The sequence below is a fragment of the Gadus macrocephalus genome, chromosome 21, assembly GCF_031168955.1.
Source record: "Gadus macrocephalus chromosome 21, ASM3116895v1".
Lineage (NCBI taxonomy): Eukaryota > Metazoa > Chordata > Actinopteri > Gadiformes > Gadidae > Gadus > Gadus macrocephalus.
Genome location: NC_082402.1, coordinates 6,953,114 through 6,975,562, shown reverse-complemented (window position 1 = coordinate 6,975,562; position 22,449 = coordinate 6,953,114). Strand labels below are relative to the sequence as shown.

Sequence of the window (22,449 nt, the reverse complement as noted above, 5' to 3'; positions counted from 1 at the left end):
CATCCGTCCGTCTCATTCGTCCCTTTCTTTATTGAATGTCTCTCTCAAGAAGGTATATTACTCTCCACTTGTTTGAAACGGAATACACAAATTGATCTTAGATTTTCCTTTTTCACATGATCTCTGACATGCTTTGATTTAGTTCATATTCATGACCTGAATATGACCACTTATTATTGGTCATATTGCGTGGACTGATCTATTTAATATAAATATTTCATGTATTTAATATGAAAATCATTATTTGTTCTCAACAGCATTCTAATGTATACTTCTACAAAAGGGGCAAGGCAGGCAAAAAAATAAATAAATAGCCTACCAAAATAAACTATCATTTTCTCCAGCCAAGCAGATATGCTACTCCTTCAGCAGCATCCCATAGGCCGCTGTGCTCCACAAATCCAGATCTTGAAACCATTCTGTTGCACAAAACACTGATATCCATGTCAAAATGCTCACTGAACATGTTATTAAATGGCTGGTTTCCAAAATTAATAATAGAAGAATACAATCCAAGAAAAGCTTAATAAAAGTTCTCTGAAAAAAGCCCCAATAATCATCTGTGCATAATTTAACATTTCTTAAAAGCGTTAAACCTGATTTGCTCTAGGATATGAACGTTGGCCGATGCGTCTCCTACAATACAGTGCGAGTGTGGTCAAATGTTTTCCATACAGATTTGCTCCTGAGCAATGCAAACCCAGAGACACAAGTGATCGATGCCTTAATGTAGATCATACAGTAAATGCTCCTCGCTAAACAATAAGCTGTGCTATATCATCGTCATGACAAACAAAACAAAACAAAAACAAAACATCCCAATGACGCCCTTTCACCCACTCTCCCACCCTTCCCGAACCCTTATCATGGGAGCGCACCGATTGGCCCCTGCACCTGTCCGTCAAGAAAAATCCATAAAACAAAAACCAAACTCCAAAAAGGGGGGGGGGGGGGGGGGCGGGGAGGCGGCGAGAAGGGCTTCAGTTCTTGGAGGACGGCCGCGTGCGTCCCTCCCAGTACTTCCGGTAGCTCTCCTGGAACATGTCGTTGCAGCTGAGCTTGGCGCCGAGGCGGGAGCAGATGAGGAAGGACCCGCCCATCTTGCGGTGCAGCGAATAGGTTTCCTCCGGGGGCGGGGTCAGCCGCTGCTTCAGCATGACGGGGATGAGGTTGTGGATGCGCTCCGTGGTCGACTGAGCGCCGAAGTCGAAGGGCTCGACGGACGCGAACGCCTCGCCCAGGATCATCACGGCGTCCACGTGGGCGTTGATCATTGACTGGGCGGGCGAGGCAGAGAGAGAGAGAGAGAGGCAGAGAGAGAGCGAGAGCGAGAGGGCGCGAGAGAGAGATTTAATCACAGATGGGAGTTCAGGATGTCCCAACACAGATTACAAGAAATAAGTTAATTAAAAAAATATAAAAAACGAATTGTTACAGAAGACTGATTCACATGTAATGTAACTATAACAGCTACAAGAGATAAACACTTTTATCTCTTGTAAAAGAGATGTTGAAAGACCACCCAAAAAGAGGCATATTGGATGAGAGAATGAGAACGAAAAGTAATTAAGGTTCTGAAATGACACCTTGGATTCGTATCCAGTAAGGAACTTCATCTCAATCGATTTCTGAAGGACGCCCTCCCGGTTTCCCTCGGCAGCCGAACGAATGACCTGAGGTTAATAAAGAAAGAAAGAAATATTTCACATTCATTACAAATTCAGGTTCAAGTTCAAAGTTTAGTTGTCAAGGCGAAGGATTAGAAACAGAATCAAATAGCACCATCACAGATCAAGTGACTTATCTGTCTAATGAAGATATAATGAATTTCATTGCATAACCCTAACATTGTTCTAGACTAGTAGAAGAGACATTTATAAAATGGTTATAAAAATGTATAATATGTTATACATATATAACATGGTTATATATGTTTTATGAAAATATGCTATATTTTGATTTGTTTCATTGGTGTCTTTTAAGGGGAAAGATGTCCACTATAACATGGTTATAAATGTAGGAATACAAAAGGCAGACTAAAGTCTTACTTCTATGTATAAGTCAGTGAAGCTCTGGTCAAATCCTCGGGTGGCTCCAAAGTCCAACAGCGACACCTAGCGGCAGGGTTAAAGAAAAACACACATTCAACTAAATACAGACCAACAACAAGATGAGGAGACTACAAAGACATCTTAAGGACGTCTGAGAGTGTGGTGACCAGAGACACACTCACCGTGTGTGTGGTCGGGTCGTAGAAGAAGTTGGACCAGTTTGGGTCGGTCTGCATAAATCTGAATTCAAACAGTTCCCTCAGACACAGGATCAAGATGTTCTTACAGATCTGAAACCAGAGTAGAGATAAATCAAGATGATGTTTTGATGAAGTCATTTTTGTAAATTTTGTTAACTTAGTCAAGACAATTATTACAATGTTTTCTATTTCTAATTTGGTGACACGTTAATATTAATGATGTCGACAACCAAAGGATGTCATTCATGTGGACTTGAGTTGAATATTTCTCGAGCCGTTTTCTGTGTTTCGTCAACAAACATACCCTTACAAACTCATGAGCCCTGTACCCTTATTGTCAATAGTCACACAGCCAGCACAAGTAAGCTATCCGCTGACTCTTTCTGTGGAACGAGTGAGATAAAAACCTAGAAGTTAGAGGTTGTTTGTCAAGCCTACAACCTTCCCAGGGGCGAAAAAAGTGGACATCTTTCCTGAAATTCACGCATATTTTCGTAAAATCAAGATTATAGATGAAACTAATATAACGTCCACTTCAGGTAAAAAAAAAAAAAGAAGAGCACTCATCCACAAAAGAAAAAAGAAAATGGGTATTATCATATTATGATATCATTGTCTTCCACCCCTCCTCCCTAGGGCTTCACCTCTTCCTTTATCTCCATGCTGAGGCCCTCGGCCTGGTCCAGGGGAAAGCCGGCCACCAGCTCTGTGGTCAGAACGTGTCTGCCGCTCAGCTCCGCGATCACCTCCGGCACGTAGAAGAATGGCTGGTCTTTGAGCAGCTCCCTGTGGAACAAAAGAGAAGCAGCCCATATGAAACAGGTTCCCCTCCGGTTGGACAGTTAAAACGCTGTGAAAGGCTCCCCCTCTTCCACCACCAGGTGTGATGTGGATCGGCCGTTCCAAGTCGATTCACGATCTACCCTCTAGTGACGTCACACATGGGCGTGTGCACACACCCAGATGTATGATAGATCAAGCTGCCAGCCTTCCCGGTAGACTGAACCAACTGGTAGGCTGAACCATCCATCAATGTCTGGGTGGACACTCCCATGTGGGGTCTCACTAGAGGGTGGATTGTGAAATGGCTTGTAAGCCAATCAACATCACACCTGGTGGTATCATAGGTAAAAAGCCTATTTAAGTTAAAAAGCCACTACATTTATATATTTTTAGCTGTAAGATTAAAAGGTCAGTGTTACATGCGCGTGCGTGCGTGTGTGGTGCGTTTCCCAGAGCAAACAGAATCTGTTAGGGTGCAGCATTCAAAAATATAAAACAGATAATGTTTGGTTTTCAGATGCATGGGAAAATGGGACCTCCGAGCTCTCAAGCTGCACATTCAAAACACCGTGACGCTGGTTGTGTGAAGTATGCACGAGGGCTGTTCTGTTTGGGCCCCGTGTTGATTCTGTGCAGGCTCACTTGAACTTCAGGGAGCACTGGGCTTCCCTAATGTAATCACATTCCAGAGCCAGCTCTCTTCTCATCACATCGATCAGATGCTCTGGAAACAGACCTGGGTAGAGAGCGGGAGGGAGAGAGTAGACTTTCACAATCTACAAACTGGGCTCACGGTTTTCAAATAACGTCTCTTTTTGTGACTTGGTGCGACAAAAAAAAAGTCAATGGTGAAATTGTTTAGCTTTGATCTCATCAACCCGTAGCCATGAAGTTAAACATAATGGAAGATCTTAAGCTGATGGGGGAAGAGAGGAAGAGATGAAAACACTGTGAAATTCTATAAAATAAATACGTGATGAGATTTGGAGAAGAGAATATGGAGAAGTCAGAGGTTTGAGCCGGTGCGAGTCTGTGCCTGTACCTTCGGGCAAGGCGTTGCTCATGCTCAGTACCGTCATGAGGTTGTTGACATCGCTGTTGATACTCTGAGCCACGCCGGGGTACTGGAGCAGCACGCGCACAATCACAAGCACACAGGTCAGCATTCCAACTTCAAGCATGAGTACACATGGTTGTGGAAGCACATTGTAATGCTCTCAAAATTAAGGAACGCACACACGCACACACACACACACACACACACACACACACACACACACACACACACACACACACACACACACACACACACACCTGTATCTTCATGGCCACCTCCCGGCCGTCCTTCATCTTGGCCAGGTGAACCTGACCGATGGAGGCCGCCGCGAAGGGCCTCTCTTCAAACGACTCCAGCTTGTCCCTCCAGTTGGGCCCCAGGTCACTGTTGAGCGCTTTCTACACGCGCGCACACACACACACACACACACACACACACACACACACACAGTGTTAAGATTACATTAAATTCAATTTCCACGTTTGTGATTGTTGTACACCGAGTTTACACCCCACAAATGTATCCCTCGCTGACATGGAGAGTCTGTGGCTTCTTTTTCCAAAGGGTAAGGAGGCTGACTATTCAAAGGGATTTCCAAAGGGTAAGGAGGCTGACTATTCAAAGGGATTTCCAAAGGGTAAGGAGGCTGACTATTCAAAGGGATTTTCCCTGAGGCTGATGAGATGTTTAAGAGAGGGTTTCAGTTCAGTCGGGTCGTCAATCAGAGGAATAGATAAGGCAGAGCAAACAGAAAGTCTGGTGAGATCAGCCATATATTCATTGGCATGGAAAACAGGTTGGGAAGAACAAAGGCAGAGACTGAAGAGAAATACTTTCTTTTGGGAACACCAACAAAGCAGAGCGAAATCACTGACGTGTTGGGCTCTAAAAGAAGAAGAAGAGAGACAGACAGAGAGCGCGAGACAGAGAGAGACTCAAGGACAGAGAGCCAGAGAGAGACAGAGACAGAGAGAGTGCGTCAAAGACACAGAGAGAGACAGACAGAGACAGAGACAGAGAGACAAGGGCAGAGACAGAGATAGAGACATAGTCAGGGAGACAGAAACAGAGAGAGAGGGAGACATGGCGATTTTGTACCATCATTTGCTTCATGGGCATGAAGTCAGCGCTCTGTCTCACTCGCTCGAATATCTTGGCCAGCTGGGGGTTGATGAACGCATCGTCTGAAACACAAACACAACCACCTGCTTTTACCTTCTTTGGAGCACCTCAGAGATCAGCACCATGACTCAGCTGCCGAACACTTTAGATAGAACACTTAGCAGACACTTAGATACCGCAACAACCAAGAATGGCTTGATGAAGGCCAGTTTAAAAATATAAGGGCACTTGTGTATAATAATACCCCGCAACAGCATTTGATATGATGTTAACAATAGCAATGATGTTTTTCGCCAGAGGACAGGACAAGAAGTCTTCAATAGCGTTAAAAGCTGGATAATGTAAAGCGGCTATTAATTGTGAAATAAACAATCAATTCACATCATCACACTGTCTGACTTTATTTTGCAATAATCAACTACTCACTGTCCATTACCCCTTACCTAATCACTATAACTGAACTATTCATTAATTTATTAATAATTACCATGTGATCCCATTCATTGACGTATTATAAAATGAACATCATAAGGAGATCAATCTGTCAAGGTTAGAGCTACATACAATCACAAATCTATATATATAACTGTTTACACATTTTGCACACTCAGTGGCAGCAGCAAACTGCTCTATGCAAGTGAGCGGTGTGTGTGTGTGTGTGTGTGTGTGTGTGTGTGTGTGTGTGTGTGTGTGTGTGTGTGTGTGTGTGTGTGTGTGTGTGTGTGTGTGTGTGTGTGTGTGTGTGTGTGTGTGTGTATATATATTAGTATATGTGTGTGCTTTGTGTGTATGTCTGCATATTCAATAATTAAACTAGTCAAGAATGGACAGTAAAAGCTTTACTTTTGGCATGATCCAAAGCAGTCAACAAGGTTAAACAGAGTGGGAAAGAGAGCGAGGTGACAAGCAGAAAGAGTGAGCTATCCTCTGTAGGTCAACAAAGTTCCCCTTCTGTCTCTCGCCCTCTCTCTCTGTCCCTCGTTCCATCATGCCATCCCTTCCCAGCCTTCTCTGTCATGCTCTCATTTCTCTCACACCCTACGTTCAGCATTTCCTACATTCCATCTCAGTCAGTCCCCCACCTCGCTCTCCCTCCCTCAGCGTCCTTGGGCTTCACCTAAGCATAATGCTGGATCTATCTGTCGGTCTGTCTAATTGGGTGCATGCACAAATTTGCAAACCCAAATCAAGCTTAACCTTGATACACTTGTGGATATGTCGATATGTTTTGGGGGATTGAGTGTCTCTGTGTGCAGGCATGCAAGTATGAATGCATGTGCGTACGTTGTGCCTGCGCGTTTGTGTGTGCACACCAGTGTGTGTGTGTGTGTGTGTGTGTGTGTGTGTGTGTGTGTGTGTGTGTGTGTGTGTGTGTGTGTGTGTGTGTGTGTGTGTGTGTGTGTGTGTGTGTGTGTGTGTGTGTGTGTGTGTGTGTGTGTGTGTGTGTGTGTGTGTGTGTGTGTGTGTATGTGTGTGTGTGTATGTGTGTGTTATCTCACCTTGAATGCTGAGCATCTGTCCTAGTTTCAGCGCCGCTCCTCTCACCTTACACAGCGTCCGAACGATGCGTTCTGCGTTGGCCTCGGACAGGAAGGGGCTGGAGTCCAGCACCGCCTTCTTATCGCCTGCCGGGGGGAACAACAACCAGACATGGGGGGTAGAACCAACCAGAACCTCCCTGGGTGGAACCCTGTTCTCAGTGGAACTGTTCAACACACTCCAAAAAAACATATTTTTTATATGCTCAAATATAACCTTTATCAGAATTAAAAGTATAATTATAAAATGTTTTAAGTGTTGAGGATGTGCGTGCGCGTCTACGCGTTTGTGTGCATGTACGTATGTTAATGTCTAGGTGGACACACACACACACACACACACACACACACACACACACACACACACACACACACACACACACACACACACACACACACACACACACACACACACACACACACACACACACGTCAATCAAACTTGTTTACTGATTAGCAGATTAGCCCAGTGCGGGGATTAGCCAGCCTCTAAAGCAGCTTGCAGCGAGAGTGTGTGTGTGAGCCAACGAGCAGGTTAAGGTTTGAGGTCCAGGTCCTTATAGGTTGCTGGTTCGATTTCATATAAGGGACATAAGAACAGTTCATGTTTATTTGTATTTTGGGATTAATTGGTTGTGGGTTGACATTACCTCCACAGATGATTTATTATGGTTTAATATGCATTTATCGCAATCTACCTTGTGACTTCTGTGCTTGAGTGAGTGAGTGAGTGAGTGAGTACCGATGCTTGTGCATTACCTGCTCCATCACTTGATCTCATGGTCTTCTTGGCGACTTCTGCCAACGCTCCAAAGCCGAGCCCCACAGCCAGACCTGCGTGGTGGACATAAACAGACGCTCACGGCCTGGCCTGGGCAAAAAGAAACCTTCACGTCGCGTCACCACCGCACCAAATGAGGGACATCCTACGCTGGGTTCTCATTTGCACATGCAATGGTTCTGCACACCCACGTCATCGTACACTGAACCCCGCAGGCCACTTAATATACCAAAACCAAGAACAAGTAAAGCACTCTAGATAATCACATTAGAGAGTGATCAATGGTTCTGAATCACAAACTGCACACAGCGTACATAGCACTGTTAGGTCAAACTTGGTTTCGGGAAATCATCTTTTTAGTTGACATGGAACATGCCGTTTTGTATCTTTTACTTGGGCTATCGTGTGTACATGCCTTATTATTGCTGAGCTTTTGATGACCTGATCTCACGTTTCAATCTTTAGCATAAAATAGAAAACACTTTTGGATGAAGTCTGTGCATCGTTAAGATGTGAAAACATACAACAGCAAGGCTGAGGTGATAATGCTGTTTCCCCTCCTCTGTTGAAAGGGGACTTTGGTCATGTTTAGGGATCACTAGCAGAAGGGATGGCCGGCATGGTACACCCAAACAACCAATAAACCGGCTTATCAATCCTTTGAAAACGATAACGTAACTGCCACTCACAAGTTATCTTCGGCCTATTCTTAGAAATATATTAACCTAGCTACAAAGCTAAGGATGAAAAGAGATGAGCTGCGGTTGGTGGAACAGGATGACATCAGTCAGACAGAGCAATGCAAAGCTGTGGCGCTGTGAAGTCACTTTGCATTTTTGTTGCAATTATAAAACAAGTAGGCTCTCGGCCACGCGTATGGGACTGACTGCCTTGATTGGCTATTTGTATATGGTTCTAGGTCTAGGGAAGCCTGCTACAGGTTTTATTTAAAGCAGGACTGATTAAGAGTGCTTATCGTCAACAGTCACGTTGTATCTGAGTATTTGAACGGGATGGTTGTAGAGTGTGGGGGTGCGTCTGGTTGGGCTCTGTCTGGAGGGGAGCGATTGGAGAGGGGTGCGGTTCTCGGGAGCCAATTAGCAGACAGGTGAGTCAGTGGCAGGTGTTGCCAATGTGCTAATCATCGGTCTTATATTTAACACAAGGCAGGGGAGCTGCCAGAGGGGAGAGAGCTTCCTGTTATGTGCCACAATAGGACAGGGTGTTGCTGTAAGAATAATTATCTCCATGTTTAACAGTATGTGGTTGAGCTAGAGGCACAACCACATACTTTTAATTGTCTCCTTGCAATATACTGTTGTGTGTGGGGAAATGTCATATACAAATGTTGCGTGATACTGAGAGAATGGGGGAGTCTTTTGTGCAACAAATCGGTGTCACAACACAAGTGATAGTGTTTGGAACTTCCTGACTTTGTCGCTACCAACGGTTAGATATAGTGAGACCCACTCCCATGACTAGTGCTGGTATTGCGACTAGCGCTTTTACTGCTGACCCAACTTGTTTCCCTCGTCCCACCCATTTCAGTCAGTGCACCGTTGACCCTGTGTTAACCTACAAACAGCTAATAAGACAGGAGGACTTCTGGCGGGGTTCCCAGGCGAAACTCCTCGTTCCACCGGCTAACTTTGGTCAATCCAACTCGGAACAACAAGGTGCCGACTCTGTGGTTCTATTTTTAATCCTGTGTTGCTGCCCCCTTTTTGGAAATGCTTAAATAATGATTAGACGCCGCAAATAGTCACTTTGTATTCCAGGACAACTCGACACTATAACAGCACAGGACAAACATGGGTCTTAATAAAGCACACACACTTGTGTCCACTGTGTGAAGGACAATGAAGGACATGAGTGTAGCGTAGTCAACATCCCACACTCTCCTGTCCAACCCTTTCTTGCCAGCCAGCCACCTTCAGGTCTCTAAAACTGTCAACACCCACCCGTCCGGGGTCAACTCCTCCCTGTTCGTTGGCCTCGCTGAGCTGCTCTCGAGCATGACACTAAAGCTGTTCAAGCTTTCAAGGCTTTTTGGCCAAAGACCAACAACGGCATATTAAGAATTGCAACATGGTCGTAAATTAAAGCCTAGTTTTAAAGTATATTAGCGATTCAGTTCTCGTTACGGTCACCTCCACCTGTTAACTCATCCATCAGCCGGCAGGGGTAGCCATGTGTTGCTGCCATTTCAAAGTATTCAAACCTTCCACAACAGTTAATAAAGCGTGGCGGTATGTCGGCATGTCAATGCAAGCCACTGATTCCTCAACAAGACGCTCACAATTCCAAGACATAAATAATACCAAAAACCTAAAGACTTATCTTTTTTTTTTATTACATTCTTTCTGACGTGCATAGGCAAGGCCATATCTGATTCTTTAATAAATCAACCATTGCATCATGGTTTATCAAAAAACGGCTCGGTAAGATATTCGGTGTATTGTATGTATATCAGCTTGACCGTGCTACATTGTGTAAAGGTAGATAGAGCAGGGAGACATGGGACTGTTGGTGGGTCTTTATAAGTGCAGTATGAACAAGAGGCAGGCCTTGGGGTCAAACAGAGGATTATAGCACACAAATCGATCAGTTTACGGCATGCAGACATACACAGGGACAGAGAATTTAAGGTTAGGAAGGGAAATCTCTCTCTCTCTCTCTCTCTCTCTCTCTCTCTCTCTCTCTCTCTCTCTCTCTCTAGATTAGTCTATTGGTTTTCCCTCCTACCCTTCTCTGGAGCTAAGGGTGGACCAGAACTTTTGAAAACGTTTAAAAAAAAGTGTCCGTATGAAGAGCCTACTGATTTTGGATTTTGTAGAGCCTGACCAAATAACTTCAGGGTTTGGATAACATTACATGGACCGTCAGAGCAAACAGACTAAATGGTGGGCTATAGTATGTATGAGACACACACGAAAGGGTCACATTACAGTTTAACAACCCTGAAGTCAACAGGTCATACCCTGACATCTATATCCACATCCCGTTGTGGTCTGGTCCCGAGGTGTGGACACATGTTTGCACCTCCAACGTAAACAACATGACAGGGGCCATGCATGTCTGTCTGCTGTGTCATGTAACATGCAAAAGAAACATGATGGCTGTCCTCATATGACATGAGGTTCACTGACTGATTCAGTACAGTGGATACCCACTACATGAGAAACCGTCCTACTACCATGAACGTAATGTTGAAGTAAAAGTGCTCGGTTTAATGCAATTCTACTTCACATTAAATGAAAAGTGGCAACCATGCATTCCTGATGTTCAGCCATGGTGGTTTAGTCATCTCCAAGAGAGGAACTAAATCCTGAGTTTCCACATTTTGTTAGAGCGTAATATGTAACTTAAGAGGACCAGACAGTAATAGACAAGATTGAATTCAGAACTGAATGCCGGGGTACCACTACTATAGCTGTGAGTTGAAGAGCTGGCTGTTAGCCACCAGTGCTACACTGTCAAAGACCCACTGAGAGAAACTACCCCTCCGTACTATAAATATAAATAATCTTATTTGGCCACACATACCATCAACCTTTAAATACACGTGCACATGCAAGAATAACTGACCGCGGACAGAGAGAGAGAGATGAAGACAGGAGGAACGTTACCTCCAAAGTTGGCCAGTCTGCTGAGTCTCGTCACTGGAACTTTGCGCTCCCTGGCGCGCTCGCTCAACTTCAGACCAAGAGATAGAACATGAACATGCCGTCTTTAACAGAGGTTAAAGCAGTGGCTTCACAGGAGTCTGGGATTGTGGCGCATTCAGTTCTAAATACAAGAACGAACTAAAAAAACAAGTCATCTTATAACTCAACAGTCTATTTGAGGTTCCTTTTAAATTTACTATTCATTCTTTGTAAAGCTCCTGGAATACAACGAAACCTCCTTCTGTTGGTTTGCTTGTATATGCCGAGTAACGCATTATTTTGCCCACTTGTGTGATTGCATGTACGTGTGCGTGAGCATGATTACCATTTGTTTGTGTGGTTTCATCTCAGCTCTTTTGCTCTGCCTGGCTTTCTCCAGGTCCTCTGCGGTCAGCCCCCCCACCGTGGTAGGGTCCTGATGGTAGCCCCTGGACTGCCCCACAAACTTCACACTTGCCAGGTCTAGACGGTATAGCTGCCTGTTTAGATCCTGATGGTAGAACGTGGGGTGTCCAAGGATGTGCCTGCCGGGAATTGAAACATGGCTATCATGTTTAACGATAAAATAATGGTATTTTCAGAATGCAGGGTTAGATATAAAATAGGTTGCCCTTACATAATATATATATATTTTTTTTTTTACAACATTTACAACATTTCCTCCGAAAGCAGATACAAGTGGGCTCCTTTGGGGTCGTGGTACCTGGGTTCCCGGCGGTATGACCGGGTCTGTCCGGTGAACTGCTTGCTGGGGTCTTGATATCCTTCGAACAGCTTCCCCTTGGCGTGGCCAGCGCTGGCAGCTGTACCCTGACCGCCGGCATCGGCCGCTCCATTGCCAAACTTGAAGTCCTCCTCTCCCTGTCCGAACTCGTAGCTCTCCGCGCCGTCTCCGGCGGGGGGGAAGTCCACCTCCGAGTCGAAGGAGGATGATGTTGATGATGTTTGCTGCTGGCCAGAAAACTCCTGGATGGAGCACAGACCAATGTCGCAGGTTGCTATGCAGGTTGTAACATTTAGTCACCTTACAACTATAACCATGTATGCCGTGCGTATGGAGCATGTGAGTTTTAAGTCAAAACCTGCATCTTCATCATGGCAGCTGCGATGCCTTGCTCAGCGGTCGCTTGAAGGTTTTGGGCCGCGGCCTCTACTCCAGCCGCACCTGGGACACACGTGTGTGTGTGTGTGTGTGAGTCTAGGAATTCTCCAACCTTTCTCACACTCGTCAAATGATATATGTAAGATACAGCACATGGTTGCATGATCAGTTTTGAAAGTGACAAGTCATTCATTTATCGTTCATTCGTTTTGTCAAATGTATTAATATTAACAAAACGTAATATGAAACAACAAAGACAGACAACATGTGGACTCCAAACAAGCCTAGGAGTACATTCATGATAAAAACTAAAGCTGCACCAAAACTGATGAAGGGCAACTAGCCGAGCATGGCGCAAGCTCGAGATAGAGCGAGACAAACAAATAACTGGCAGCAGGGATCTTATCAAACTCAGAGCAGGGGGGGGGGGGGGGCAGCCTACCTGGTCCACTGCGCAGGGTAGTACCCTGAGTCTCTATGACGGCCTGGCTCAACTTGGCCAGGCCTCGCATTAGCAGTCCCATGTCCCCCGCCATCATACACTTGAGAATAGAGGGAGAGACACACAAACACACACACACACACACAAATTGAGGATTTGAGAGTGAGAGCGACAGAGAGAGAAAAGGATGTAGATATAGAGAGAAGGTGGCACACAAAGACCCACAGAGAGACACACCCACACACAAAGTCAGAGAGAGAGAGAGAGAGAGAGAGAGAGAGAGAGAGAGAGAGAGAGAGAGAGAGAGAGAGAGAGAGAGAGAGAGAGAGAGAGAGAGAGAGAGAGAGAGAGAGAGAGAGAGAGAGAGAGAGAGAGAGAGAGACAGAGACAGAGACAGAGACAGAGAGAGACAGAGACAGAGACAGAGACAGAGACAGAGACAGAGACAGACAGAGAGACAGAGAGAAATAAGATAATACGCTTGTTATTAGTCATGACATTGTTAAAATAAAACCTTGTTATCAGAGGAGAGAGAGCTAACAAGATATTGTTTACAAGAACAGAGAGCTAAGAGGTCGAGAATCTAGGTGAGGGTTTACATTTATAAATGAAGGAGGGCCAGCCTCTCTCATCAGCTAGACCAACCAAAACAGAGAAGGTGGATAGCTGACAGCTACACATGGATGAAGGACAGAGATGTTTTGGCAACAAACTATTGTCAGCATGAGGGCAAGGCACATTTAAACATTTGATATTTGATGGCTCTTATTTGAACTATTAGTAGTAATTATGTATTCAATCCCTCTGAAGATAGATGTACAACGTGTGCCATGATGCGTGCCTGTGCATGTGTACTTTTTTTTGTTTGTGTTTATACTGTATGTGCAATCCAAGTCCCATCGTGAAGGGGGAGCAGTCATCTTCGGCTGCTATGGGATCGTGGGTTTGACAACACCTTTGTTTACAGATGGAGCAAAAAACTACAAGCCTACCCTAGATCAGTCGTATTCTAACTAGTCCCACGAAAGCATAAAAGCTAGTACCCATGCATGTATTGTATTGTTATTGCAGATATAAAAACACATCAAAGTTACTTCCTAATCATAACTTAGTGTCAAACATCTACAGAGTTATCTTACTGCAATAGTGAACAACAGATGCTTTGTTGCATATTTGTCAGGGGAATTATAACAGGGAAATGTGTTTTTTTGGTCTGATCTGGATGCAAACTTAAAAAGATCAACTGTGTGTGTCTGTGTCTGTGTGTGTGTTTCCACTTGCCCGCCTGCTAAGTGCCTGGAACGAGCTGGCCTGAGCCCTGAGCCATTGTGTGATATGCGCCTATCGAAAGAGTTGAACCACTGTTTGAGCACAAGCACAGCAAGTGGGCTGGCCTGCTCGAGTGCCAAACTCTTTCCAAGATGGCAACGTCTGATGCACCGCAAAGCCAAAGACAATGGCTACTCAAACATAATTAAATGCTATTCATTATTTAACAAATGTAATAATAAATAATCAAATGGAGCAATAAAGGTTGTGAATAATTGGGGTAAATCAACAGAATGAATTACTGCTATTAAAAGTTGATGATTAGTGGGACTAACTATCCAATATATAAATGACTATATGTAAAGATATGCACGTAAATATGCGTTTAACAAAATGGAGGAAATGAAAAAAAAAACATAGCTGCATAACAAACTAAGGAACTAAAAGTTAAATGGGCGTTAGGCAAGACATGACGGGACAGAACATGTCGAAAAAGTAAACCTGTATGGAGAAGAGCAGGGGGTGAATGCGATGACAACAGACAGTCGATAAGGTTTTAAGAGACAGGCGAGAAGCAGCAGATCGCAAAATAAACATATAGAGAGTAACAAGGAGACATACACCTACAGAAAAAATTGAATTGTTGTGACCTTTAAAAGTCAGACAGAGAGAGGACAAAGGAGGGGGGGGGGGGGGGTGGATCAGCAGCATCGAGGATTTGCGGGCCTTCGCTTGGGTCAGTTACACACACACACACACACACACACACACACACACACACACACACACACACACACACACACACACACACACACACACACACACACACACACACACACACACACACACACACACACACACACACCTAAGCCTCAGCTGTTGTGTTGTGATCCTTATAGAACTAAGAGGCATATCGTCCTTTTGTAATAATCTATATGCATGCATGTATGTGGTAGGCCGTGTATGCAGGCACAAGCTAAACTTCTTAGCTTGATTAAATATGAGGGTGGTGGAGGTCAGAGCCTTCTGTAATGTTTTAATTTAACTTTTCCCCCCATCTCATTGTGTTCGTGTATCATAACACTGAAATATTGTAAATTCTTATTGAAGTTGGTCATATATATTCACATAGCCTACTATAAGTAAGACAATTACGACACTTAAGCCTAGTGGGCGTGTTGCGACAAGGCAGTTAAAGGTTGTTAAAACGTGTGATTACAAAAAACAAACAACGTCTCTTTTCAGGCCATAACGCCACTATGGCAAAACTCTGGTCTGTGCATAAACAAGGCGTTAAAGCAACATAAATATATGTGTGGCAAACTCTGCAGAACTAAGTCAGCAGCCATAACAACTTTGACGGCTAGCACGCGTCGCTCCAGGCATGGAGAGGTCGACCAAGTGGAACTGACTTAAACCAATTCAGACAGGGAAAATAAATCATTATATTCCATTATGACTGTTAGTCATGATTACACAGACGCATTTTACCTACCAGCAGTTATCCGGTGTTGACTATTATAGTTGTCTTCTTAAAGTATAGGTCAAACGGTGGAGAGTGAAACCAAGAAAATCCTTCTTTAGTTCATTGCGTCTACGTTTATTTCAAGGCGAACACTGCTACAATATGACTCTGAACATTTATTTATTTGATTTCCTGGCGGAGTTGAGTTGCTGTCACCTATTCATACGGCGTTCCCCAGCAGCAGTGCCATGAGGTCGACTTGTTATTTACCAACTTCTTGCAGGCACAAGAGCCCTACACTGCTAGAGTTTTAACAAAGTCGTTTACGCGTCAACATAAAGTTTCGCCAATATCTTTTCAGGTCTTGTAAGTCCTCACTGTGCTTAGAATATGTTTAGGAACAATTAATACGAATAAAGTATGGTATATATGGTACTAGAAGATGATCTGGAACAATAATATAAAACAAAAAGGTAACCGAGCTCAATATCTGTACGCCTCTAAAGCCCTAGAGCTCTGCCCCGCCCATAATGTATTCCCATTGGTCGGTTTTCAAGAGTGCTGTCTGTTGACAGAGGTGGTGGCTGCGATGGGCCTTCTCATTGGTCAATCATATGACAAAGCATGTGTTTTGTTTTTGTAAAAACCAGTCTGGCGTTTAATCGTATTTGAAATAATTAAAGCAAAATTATTTTTTCATGCATTGATTTATAGTCTTTCAACGCACATATCTCAAAAAGGCCAATCCAATCCTGGCAAATTGTAATACTTTTGTTTTCTTTGTATAGTAATGTCAATGTTATTTTTATAATTATTTTTACTTTGGAAAGTAAGCCTGCACAACCGTAAGGACTTCAATTTACCATAAGGTTATGAAGCCAATGGTATACAATCTTACCACAGAAGAACAATAGGGACTAATGTATGATCATGACTAATCTATCTAATGTCTGACAACAGAGGGCGCCATAGTCTTACAAAATGTTATTTTTCACATTTTGCGTACAAGTTTACTGAGGTAGGACTACATAGCCTAAAACATAAAAATAGATCAACCAACCTACGTATTTTAATGGTAGCCACTTATTCGAACTATGATCTGCTGGAAGTTGACCAATAAAATCTAATCATTGCAGGGTCACCTTTTACCCTTTCCTCCTCATTGTCATTTCCATCCTTCCCACTTCCCGCACTGACTACCTGTGGTGTGGTATGATTTGAATGTGAAATAACCTCCATACACCCACAGTGAGAATAAATCCTGCCTGTGGCTGGACAGACTGCTCCGGTCACACACACACACACACACACACACACACACACACACACACACACACACACACACACACACACACACACACACACACACACACACACACACACACACACACACACACACACACACACCACACACACACACACACACACACACCTGTGCTTGTTGAATTGGACACATTATGAAACAAACAAGAAATGTTAACTAAAATAAAGACGGAAAGATGGATTAAACACTTATTTTTTAACGTTTTTATTATTTATTTGTACACTCTTTGTTCCCCGTAAAACATATAGTATATTATGCTGTCATCTGAGGAGGAAGATGTAACAGACACATTTATGCTGTGATAGTAACTGGTATGATGTTGCAAAGGGGGAAATAGTAGGGATATTTTACCTCAGTTTTATAAAACAGGTTCACATCTAAGAGCATTGTGGATAGCCCACTGTACATACTGGTCTTACTCACTCAAGAAACTGCAGTGAAACTACAATCACCAAGCCTTCTGTCTACTACCACTGCAAACAACAATGCAAACATCTTTAAATGAGCACAGTGAAGTGCTATACTACTATTTTCTAGTGTAAACAAATCGTATACACGTATAATTATTCACTTTGTCACACCATGGATTTGTGACAGGGGGCCATGATAGTTCAGTAGGTATACCACTACCTATCTAGCTACTTGTTAAACATAAATCAACCACTGTGTTGTTGAATATAGACACTTAGAGTACTATGGCTATCAAGGTCATATCCACGAGAGAACAATATTTTCAATGAGAAATGTCCACAGTTCTTTCCACTCATTTACTGTCTCACTTATTCAGTGATCAACCACATCTTGGCACCAGAGGGTTTAAAATGTACACATACAAATTCTACAAGTCACAATATCCCTGAAACTAATACAATCTGCAACACAGTAAAGTGTTATAAATAATTGAATGTTCTATAAAATAAACAGTAGACATAAGTCTAATATTATATTTCAATTGTACTCATTTTTAACTGGAAACAAACAAAAACAATACCAACCAAAGAAAAAAAACTAATATAAACAAAAATAAAAAAACTCTAAAACAGATAAAAGGTGTTAGTTGTCTGACATGGCTTTATGACATTAGGTCACCATATAGCTTAAATTAAATGTAACTCTGTTCACTTTTAACAACAATGAGTGGTCTACAAATATGAAACTAACTTAATTAATGTTATACAAATCCTTATGAACAAAAGTAAAAAAAAAACATAGGCCTGCTTTTGAATCCCTAGAAAGAATAAACAGTATCAACATTAATCTTCCTTAGTTTGCAGATTTACATGAACGGAAATATTGCAAAATCTCCCAAAAACATAATGAAAGAACGGCAAACATTGACACGATTGGCTGCTATTGAGCCACCTCCGATAGTTCTGGAGTGGAAACTGTTCAGCTTTAGCTCTGGGAGGGAAGGTGGTGGAATTAGTGAAATAAGCAAACTGAAAATATGTGTAAACTGAAAAGCTGTATTCCAGCTATTGCTATTAAAAAGTTTGAAATGGAGAACGTCAAAGAGTTAACGTATTGGATAAGAACAAGAAACAAAGGAAGTTTCATGAGTTTCCTGCTTTTGAGGGTAAATCAATTATGTTTGGACAACAGCTGTGTGAATCAGTTAGGTAACTCTGTGGTCGTCATGGAAACAAGGATAGATCACACACACACACACACACACACACACACACACACACACACACACACACACACACACACACACACACACACACACACACACACACACACACACACACACACACACACACACACACACATCCCTAACTTTGCCTTATTATTTTGAGCCATTCGTAATGGAGTTGGGGGACATCATCGGACTCAGAATCACAGCAGGGCTCAACAACCAATGAGATCAAAACGCTTTCAGCTGAGTGGTCTATATGGTTAAGCATGTGTGACCAAGGCTCCTTGTGTCAGTTTAAGTTGTAGGTTTAAACAGTGTGTGAAGGTTGAGGCAACGCTCAGGGGTAAGTTTGTTGTTGGCTTGAGGGGCAGAGCAGTGAACAACATTTGGACAGGCAAAACTCAGAACATTAAATAAATAGATTGAGGCGTTAAGCGGTAATCGTGTTAGAACGCTCTGTGTTAGACATGATTATCTGTAGAGTAGGAGACATGGGACAATGTGACACCGGGCTGAAGAGGTCAACCAAACCCACAAGGGAGAGTCTTTGGGAGGGACAGAAGAAGTGATCTCTGGAAGTGGATTATGTGCGTCAAACTGAGCCAAAAATAGGCAAACGTCACGGCTGAGTCTGGGCGGCCATGGTTCTGATGATATCCAGCAAACAATCAAGTCCGATCAGGTAGCCGTCCTCCCTGTTGCCTTCTACCCAAGGAGCCCTGTGGTTAAGCTCCTCCCCCTCCGGAAGGGGTGTGGTCTTCCCAAAGTCAATCATCCAGACTTTGGCCCGCCCCTTATTGTCATGCACAAACAACAAGGAACTGCCAATCACCTGGAGACAGCGATAGAGACACAAACAGGAAGAGGGTGACGGGTGAGACGGAGGGGAGACGCAGGGAAGCAATGGAAGGGTGGAAAAACAAGAACACAATGAGGCCGGAGGAAAGGCGGAAGGGGGGTTAGAAATACTTTTTCAATTTAAAATAGATTTTAAACAGATATATATAGATATACTAAAGGGGAGACTATGCCTTGAGTGGATGTGAATGTGCTGGAGGATGTGTGTGTGTGTGTGTGTGTGTGTGTGTGTGTGTGTGTGTGTGTGTGTGTGTGTGTGTGTGTGTGTGTGTGTGTGTGTGTGTGTGTGTGTGTGTGTGTGTGTGTGTGTGTGTGTGTGTGTCCTTCGCTGGTCGGATCTCAATTCCTGTTTTGATCCACACACTTCCTTCGGCGTTATTTGTTGGTACGTGCATCTGACCTACTATAATTAAGTTCAGTGTGTGTGCGCACGTTTGCTTGCATTTTTGTGTGCGTATGGTGTGTTTGTGCCCAGACTTTGTTTCCTCAAGTGTATGTGTAGGCGTGTGGTCATGGCTATTGTTCTGCAATTTCCACCATTAAAATGTCAAACGTGTTAGTGTGTTTACGACAAATACCCCTCCAAGAGTTCACTCCAAGTTCTATCTTCTGTATCAATAGCCCAACATTAATTCAATCCAACTCAAAAATAAATGTTGTGTTTTGAGATATGTATTGTTTTTAATTCCACCTATATGTGTATCTGCTGAACATGTTGATCACATTTGATACATTTGTTCAAATATACTTTAAAGTTAACCAAATAGTTTCAACAGTTGACCGAATTGTTTCCGCATGGCATGTGTTTTGAAACCTGAACTGACTTTTTGTTTTGAAATGTAACTCCTGAAGACACACATCTATCTAGACAACACTGCAACAATGACTTGTGGTGATAATGAACATAAGGGTAAGGGCTAGGCTCTAATCTTGGATCTAGCCGATCAACTATATTACAAGGGGCGGAGTTAAGCACTTGTTTCCTGTTTCAATATGGGCGTATTTTACTGAAGAAAATGCTTTTGTGCAAGTGTATGAGGATTTCAAACAGGGATTCAAATTTTCTACAGTGGCCAGTCTACACTGTGTTGATGTGAAAACTCTACAGCCGCTTTTCTGCAGGAAACTACTGCTAGCTGAGTTTAAACTACTCCTGGCCCAGTTCAAACTACTGCTGGATGAATTTGAAATACTGCTTGAAGAGTTTAAACTACTGCTGGCCGAGTTAAAGTACTGCTGGCCGAGTTTAAACTACTGCTTGACGAGTTTAAACTACCGCTGACCGAGATTATATTCCACTGCTGGAAGAGTTCAAACTACTCCTTGACGAGTTCAAACTACTGCTGACCGAGTTTAAACCACTGCTGGCCAAGTTTAAACTACTGCTGGCCGAGTTACAGTTCTGCTGGCCGAGTATAAACTACCGCTGGACGAGTTTAAACTAGTGCTTGAGGAGTTTAAACTACTGCTGGCACTTACTGTAGCTCTTACTGTAGCACTTACTGTTGCTAAGTTAACCCATTCCCCGTATTCAACCGAAATAGGTAGGATAAGAACCACGATCATGGAGGTGCCCACTGTTGACGTGGAGCATCAGACTGAATGCACAACGCACCACCTCTGTCTCAACATACCTCGTGAGCCTTGAAAAAGGGAGAGTCTTCCAAGGTATCGCGGATTTCCTCCAGCCTGGACATATAACAGTTCTAGAAACACACAAACACACACACACACACACACACACACACACACACACACACACACACACACACACACACACACACACACACACACACACACACACACACACACACACACACACACACACACACACACACACACACACATACATTTTATCAGGTCATTTTGTTTAAGTGTTTCTGTTGCAAACAGCACCGGGAGATGCCAAGGACTTCCTTTTCTTAACTGTTCCTGGAAATGGAGACAAGGTCATGCTGTGTGTGTGTGTGTGTGTGTGTGTGTGTGTGTGTGTGTGTATTACGTAGATTCCTTTCCTTCTCCCTGTCTGTAAACAACAAAAAACTCAGGGCTGCATCAGATGCATGTGCGCACACACACTCTTAGCCGCGCAAGCACAAGCACATGAACAAAAACACACACACATACACACACACACACACACACACACACACACACACACACACACAAACACGCACACTTACCAGTATTCCGTGATTTCCTTTGACAAAGTCTTCAAAGGCCGCAGTAACCTGATCCCGTCTCTTGGTCTTCTTGAAGTCCCGGCTCACCGTCCCATCCTCCTTCTGGAGGTGAGGAGAGGAAGAGTATAAGAGGAGGAGGAGGGAACAGGAGAGGAGGAGGTGAGGAGGCGGAAGAAGAGGAGTGGAAGGAAAGGAGGGAAGAAGAGTAGGAGATAAGGCGAGGATGAGGAGGAGGGGGAAAACATGCAAAAAATGTACAATCTGTCAAGAGTCTAACGAGTATTTCATATAACCACCCACTTATGTCAAAGGTCAACATGAAAAGTAAATAAAGTAACAACAGAGTTTGATGTTGAGAACACTAAGATCATATAACTGACTAATATATTATTTGCATCATTTCTCAAACAACAACGTATGGATTATTCATGGGATTTGTATTTTTTTGGCAGAAGTGCTGTACCATTGACAGAATGTCCAAAAGAGCATTGCCATTATATCTATTCATATTAGAAGGAAAGAAAGCTGTTGGGGGAGAGAAGAGACGAGAGGCAGAGGAAATTATATTTTTAGATTTTTAGCCGTTTGTTCAGGAAAGAGCCTTGTGAGGCTCCCAGATCAAAGCTTTACTGGGAAACCCTTACACTCCATCCTGACCTGACTGTGACTAGCAGAAGAAGAAGAAGAAGAAGAAGAAGAAGAAGAAGAAGAAGAAGAATATATATACCATAATTAACAACCCTCTATTTCTACATTTCGACCACTTTCATTTAGTCAACTTATAGTGTGGCTATTGTATCTTTTGTACTTTTGACACTGTTCCACCCAACCCACCGACTGAGGGGACCGTCTTGAGCACAGGGACCCAACTTGACCTAACTTGATCGGAAAATAACGCATGAATAAAGATGTTGTTTGTTCGGGTTAAGGTCTGTTTAGCGACACAGCTAGTATGGATCATTGATCA

At 43.3% G+C, this 22,449-nt stretch overlaps 2 protein-coding genes across 3 annotated transcripts in view; both read right to left on the bottom strand.

The window, feature by feature from the left end:
- Positions 1-127: 127 nt before the first annotated feature.
- On the bottom strand, positions 128-15,993 carry coq8aa (coenzyme Q8A, genome duplicate a). Of its 2 annotated transcripts, XM_060042001.1 has the most exons (18): positions 15,695-15,993; positions 15,509-15,544; positions 12,745-12,844; positions 12,283-12,365; positions 11,904-12,166; positions 11,526-11,724; positions 11,162-11,228; positions 7,511-7,585; positions 6,713-6,838; positions 5,190-5,275; positions 4,349-4,489; positions 4,077-4,158; positions 3,677-3,770; positions 2,896-3,037; positions 2,234-2,341; positions 2,049-2,114; positions 1,587-1,673; positions 128-1,277 (listed from the first exon to the last, which is right to left on the bottom strand). In XM_060042001.1, exons 3-18 carry the CDS (start codon positions 12,839-12,841, stop codon positions 981-983), a joined length of 2,013 nt encoding a protein of 670 aa, XP_059897984.1. In that variant the 5' UTR covers positions 12,842-12,844; positions 15,509-15,544; positions 15,695-15,993; the 3' UTR covers positions 128-980. The 2 variants fall into 2 exon arrangements, with proteins under 2 accessions (XP_059897984.1, XP_059897983.1); XM_060042000.1 differs by having other exon boundaries at positions 15,509-15,992.
- Positions 15,994-16,990: 997 nt separating this feature from the next.
- itpkb (inositol-trisphosphate 3-kinase B) overlaps positions 16,991-22,449 on the bottom strand; it is a 24,908-nt gene continuing 19,449 nt past the window's right edge. The window contains 3 exon segments of the mRNA XM_060042002.1: positions 16,991-19,273; positions 20,934-21,005; positions 21,483-21,584. Of these exon segments, the coding sequence (XP_059897985.1) occupies positions 19,061-19,273; positions 20,934-21,005; positions 21,483-21,584 (387 nt within the window). The 3' untranslated portion in view covers positions 16,991-19,060.

What these genes read in the sequence shown, in the direction of transcription:
- coq8aa (XM_060042001.1), bottom strand. Translation starts at nt 12,841, where the DNA reads ATGATGGCGGGGGACATGGGACTGCTAATGCGAGGCCTGGCCAAGTTG. An exon ending in CTGCCATGATGAAGATGCAG is followed by an intron (nt 12,167 to 12,282) that starts GTTTTGACTTAA and finishes TGCTCCATCCAG; the next exon opens with GAGTTTTCTGGCCAGCAGCA. An exon ending in TCATACCGCCGGGAACCCAG is followed by an intron (nt 11,725 to 11,903) that starts GTACCACGACCC and finishes AATTCCCGGCAG; the next exon opens with GCACATCCTTGGACACCCCA.